General features: G+C 34.3%; 1 protein-coding gene across 1 annotated transcript; it reads right to left on the bottom strand.

Moving 5' to 3' along the window:
* Positions 1-1,456: 1,456 nt before the first annotated feature.
* Positions 1,457-2,307, bottom strand: LOC149565111 (large ribosomal subunit protein bL12c-like). The gene has a single exon (XM_089818656.1). The coding sequence runs from the start codon at positions 2,181-2,183 to the stop codon at positions 1,614-1,616; it is 570 nt and encodes a 189-aa protein (XP_089674782.1). The 5' UTR covers positions 2,184-2,307; the 3' UTR covers positions 1,457-1,613.
* Between the last annotated feature and the right edge of the window lie 2,574 nt (positions 2,308-4,881).

Here is a 4,881-nt window from a genome sequence, read left to right as displayed (position 1 = left end):
CCTCATACATTGCTCTGTATTGTATGTACAAACATGCTGGGAGTGCCTGTATATAAAGACCTCTCAAGAAGCACCTAGAATGTCTCTAGAAAGAACTAGGAGATAAGATAAGCATGACAACTAAGCACACGTCTTATCCATCATTCTAGATGAGAGGATAAGAATGACAAGGTGTATCTCAAGTGGAGATTTTGTAGACACCATGTGCTTAATTAGTGTGTTCACTCCTGTGTTGTAAACACCATGTGCATAAAGAGGTGCAAACTCCAATATTGTCAACATGACAACTCACAAGAGTGCACATACTCCTAGGTGAATTAATGAGTAAATATTTAAATATTGCATTAACCTAAGTAAACTTAAATGTAAATAGTAAATACTTGTTACACCAACACTTTTAAACATTGACAGTGGCAAGGTACTTTGTAGGGTCGTTCAATGAAAAATATTCAAAAAAATTCATGACATGCAGCACTATTGTGGCAAACAGAAAATAAATATCATTATATATCACTGCCACTGGTTATGACAATAACTACATTAAAGTAGCGATGAGAGTCCCATGGTGTGTCATATTTTTTCTATTATTTTTGGCTAATAGATTGTAAGAAAATTGAAACTCTTTACACTTTTTCAAGAAAACTGTGTTTTTTAAAAGAAAAAAGGAGAACAAGAGAATGGAGTATGTAATGTTCTTGTAATTAACTTCATCATAGTTGAGCAATTAAATTGATCGCTAGTCAGTAAGTAAATAATATTGCAACTAAGATATGTGTGTATACTTCAATCTCATATCACAGCCATCTATGCAAGGTTACATTCTTAACTGCGCATAAAAAATCAAAAAATGACCCTGATTGACAAAAAACCTTGAAGACTGTTTACAAAATCTTCTAACTGCTCCAACTACATCAACATAAAATACAGTCAGTCTGTACACAACCCTTCAACTTGAACCAACAACATCCTTATTAATTTTGGTTCACCGTCATGCCAAACAAAGAATCAAATAAATGTTGAGGCCTCAGAATACCAACCAAAAGATTAAAAAAATTAAATTCTTGAATATATGTTTATATTGATGATTTCTTGAATGTCCATAGAAATGGAAAATTATTATAATTACATAAGTTGTAGATTACCTACTACTATACATGTCCAAATCAAAGATATAAGGAATGTTATTACACATTTGACAACATTTCATGGATTGTAGAAAGACTATAATTGATGAGTTTTACATAAATCTTTAAAAATATATAATTATGCATTTATGAACACGATTAGTCTCATATGGTGAAATTTTGACATCCTTGGTTATTGAATTAAGCTTGAAAGTTGGAGATAAGAAAAAAGGAGATAAGAAAAAAGGATAAGAAAAATAAATTGGCATCAAAAAATTGAACTTTAGGCACTGGCGACAAAAGATATGTACAGTCTGTCACAAAGGCAGAGGAACAGGAAAAAGAAGAAATCTCTACTGGGTATTTCAAACCAATTAATGAAAGATTACAGAAATAAATTATCCCCAATGTCACCAAAGAATCAAACCGTTACACATAGAGATACCAAAAAAAGAGAAGAAAAAGAGAATAGCATTAAAAGCTGAAACCTCACGCAATGGCAACCTTAGCGCCGGCTTCCTCCAACTTCTTCTTGGCTTCCTCCGCGTCGTCCTTACCCGTGCCCTCCTTAAGCTTCTTAGGCAAACCCTCAATCATATCTTTGGCATCTTTTAGGGCCAAACTGGTAAGAGCTCGTATAACCTTGATGACCGCAATTCGGGCACTGCTTGGAACGTCTTCAATAATAACATCGAATTCCGTCTTCTCCTCCACTACGGCAGCGGCTTCACCACCGCCGGCTGCAGATGCGCCCGGCGCGGCCACCGCAGCGGCCGGCGCGAAGGCAGCAGCTGAAACGCCAAGCTCAGCTTGCAACCAGTCGACCAGGGTTCGAGCCTCCTCCAGGGTCAGCTGCTTTAGTTCTGTGCCTAGTTGTTCTACTTTAGGGCTTGTAGCGATGGCCCTGACAGCCACACTGCGCCTTGCACCGACTCGGAGAGAAATACCAGGGTTTTGGGTTTTCAACGCCACAGTGCTGGAAAGGCGCGGTACTGGCACTCGAGAAAATGACGTTGGCGTTGTAGAGAGGAACAGGGTAGACTTCGTTACAGCCGCCATGGTTCTTCAATTTTTCTTCTCGCCAGGAAATTTCAGCCTGCCAAAAAAATGGATGTGTCACCTTCTTTGGGTCTATGTCTTCAGGATAGCCTAGAAAGAGTTTTTAACTACTCGTGACATTAACCACGTAAGGATAAGGTATGTATGGATAAGAGGCTTAATTGCTTAAGAAATCTACTCGTCAACTTTGTTTATTGAATGTTTTATGAAAAAATATACTTTATGTTTTATATCTTATTCCTAATAATTTTTTAAGTCGCTGGAGACTATAGTTTTCAATAGCTTTCTAAGCATTATTTTGTTCCTAAAAATCACGCCACATACAAAAATCTTGCCAAATTCTATAGTCTTTTGAAAATTTTTGAATTAAATTGATGTTAATTTTTTTTGTTCCTTTTTTTCTATTGACTATTAACATTTTTCACAACAGTTTTTTTCTTTTTCCATCCAAATATTAGATAAAACATTTTCAAACATCCAACTGGTCTAGGCTATGCTTTGAAAACTGGGTATCTCTATTGTATATTTCTCTACTGTGGAAGATTATTAGGCTGCCACATAGCTACCAACGTGTTGGGCATAGCTTCTCATTTTATGAAGCATAGAATTGAATCCTTCATTCCCAATTTTGTTTTAAATTTATCCATAGTAATTTGTAAATATTTTACTAAATATCTCACAATTGAAGTACCTTGTATCTTGACAGAGTCTTCTTCATTTTGATTTTTTTGCTACATGGCCACCGAGGAGGAGGATTACACTGGGCCTACAACAAAAGAACTGATGATTACAATTGGGCATTTATTTTTTCCCTTAGATGTCAGTTGAATGTTGAGGTAAGAAATAGAACTATATAAATCATTTCTTGGATTCTTGTTCATTTGAAGAGATTAAATTGGCACTGCCAAAACCCCCATACCTGATAAATGCAATTTTCTAGACATAGGGTTTCACAAGATTCTCTTGTGCCTAGATTAGAATAGTGTCATTTTCCCAGTTATATATGAAATAGGAAGCTTGATCCATTTAAGGAAAATGCCTATCTATACTAAAGCTATCTGATAGTTAGATTGGAACAAAAGCATATTCACCATTCATTGTTTTTTAGCAATTGCACTCCCCATCAATACACACACCATAGTCCCCACACTGTTTTGGATAATCCCATGCACTCAACTCTGATGTAAAATCTGGGAAATGATCTATAAAAGACTTTTATGTTGTTGAGAGGAATGAATAAAACCTATGGGCGCTCTCAATCAACTTTAGCAAAGAAATAAATTTATACAGTATGACCAAATTATTTATTTTGTTACTAAGTGACTCTTTTTTTTGGGTAGGTTGGAAAGGAATAGAAGCCTCTTCTCCCCTTTTTGTTTTTCGTTCATAACTTTCTGCAGGAGTGTATCCAAATTCCATTTGCGCTATATGAGTTTTGATCAGTGTGTCAGCAATCACTAAGGGAGGTGTTTGGCTCAACACTATTACTTACAGTTGCTCTGGTAGACATTTATATAAAATGTAGAATCATAGCGAACAAACTTGAATTGCAAATTTTGTACAAAATGTTGTTGAAGAGGCAATAGAAAATGAAATAAAATGCATTTTAAAGTGGTGAAAATAAAATTCCTACAACATTTGTCATTAGCCTCTTTGCCATAACTTTTTTGGACTAAGAGGCTAATTTTCATGTACAAAATGACACTATAGAAAACACTCAAAATTCCTTCTCTTTTTATTTAATGTGGTTTGATAATAATAGGGATATAAGATAAACATCATTATTTAACCCTAAATTTTAACAGTATTTTATTTCTCTATTTGAATAAAAGGTCATTGCAGATAAGATCTGTAGTAGGAGAATAACAAAGATGGAAGTAAATTTTGGAAGAATGACTACATAGTAGTAGTATGAGGTGCGATGTAACACAACAGCTAAGGTAAGATTCTTGTCTCAAAGTAAGAGGTTTTGTACCATGCTGAGTTCATTTGCTTGGGTTCGTATAATGAGGAAAGTAGAAGGGATACATAGAAGAAAAATCCTTAGGCTAATGGGGATCCAACTATAGAACCAAGATGAAACCCTTAGTGATAGAATATTAGTAGATAGATTTGTAATGTCTCTTTTTCTATATGATCAATATGAATTATAGTTGTACATGCCACTATATTTTGTGGTTGTTTTTTTCTTTTGACATAATAGGATTATTTTTGCGTAATACTACTCACTATATCCAAAAATATTTTCAACTTATAGAACATGAATTTGAAATTTATTCAAAAACTCAATGTAGGAAAGATTAGAGGGGTTGCTAGTTGTGAGGACTCAAATGAAGAGAAGACAATCATTGATGTGGTTATGGTGAAGATGAATGGGAAAAATAACGGTCTAAGCAAAATAAAAGTTGCGTAGTGAATTTAGGTAATCTCTTTGTTATATAGTTTTTTCTTACTTTATTTTTCCAATTAGATTTATTATTCTTGAACTTTTTTAGACGTTCATTGTTTATGAGAAATAATTGACCTTTTCCTATGATAATAAAAAATAGCCTCTAGGATTCGATCTTACAAAGAACATAACTATGTTCCATGATTTGATCAATTTGTTTATGCTTACCTTTGGAATACTTAGACGAAGGGGTTTCTTATGCTTATTACCAATTTATTTAGTAATTAATTCATTACAAATTTGACTGTC

The sequence above is a fragment of the Cupressus sempervirens genome, chromosome 3 (genome assembly GCF_028749045.1).
Source record: "Cupressus sempervirens isolate cs-2001-9-10 chromosome 3, ASM2874904v1, whole genome shotgun sequence".
Lineage (NCBI taxonomy): Eukaryota > Viridiplantae > Streptophyta > Pinopsida > Cupressales > Cupressaceae > Cupressus > Cupressus sempervirens.
This window is presented reverse-complemented; position numbering and strand designations above follow the sequence as displayed.

Bases quoted from the DNA above. Each gene is read 5' to 3' on its own strand.
- LOC149565111 (XM_089818656.1), bottom strand. From the start codon at position 2,183: ATGGCGGCTGTAACGAAGTCTACCCTGTTCCTCTCTACAACGCCAACG.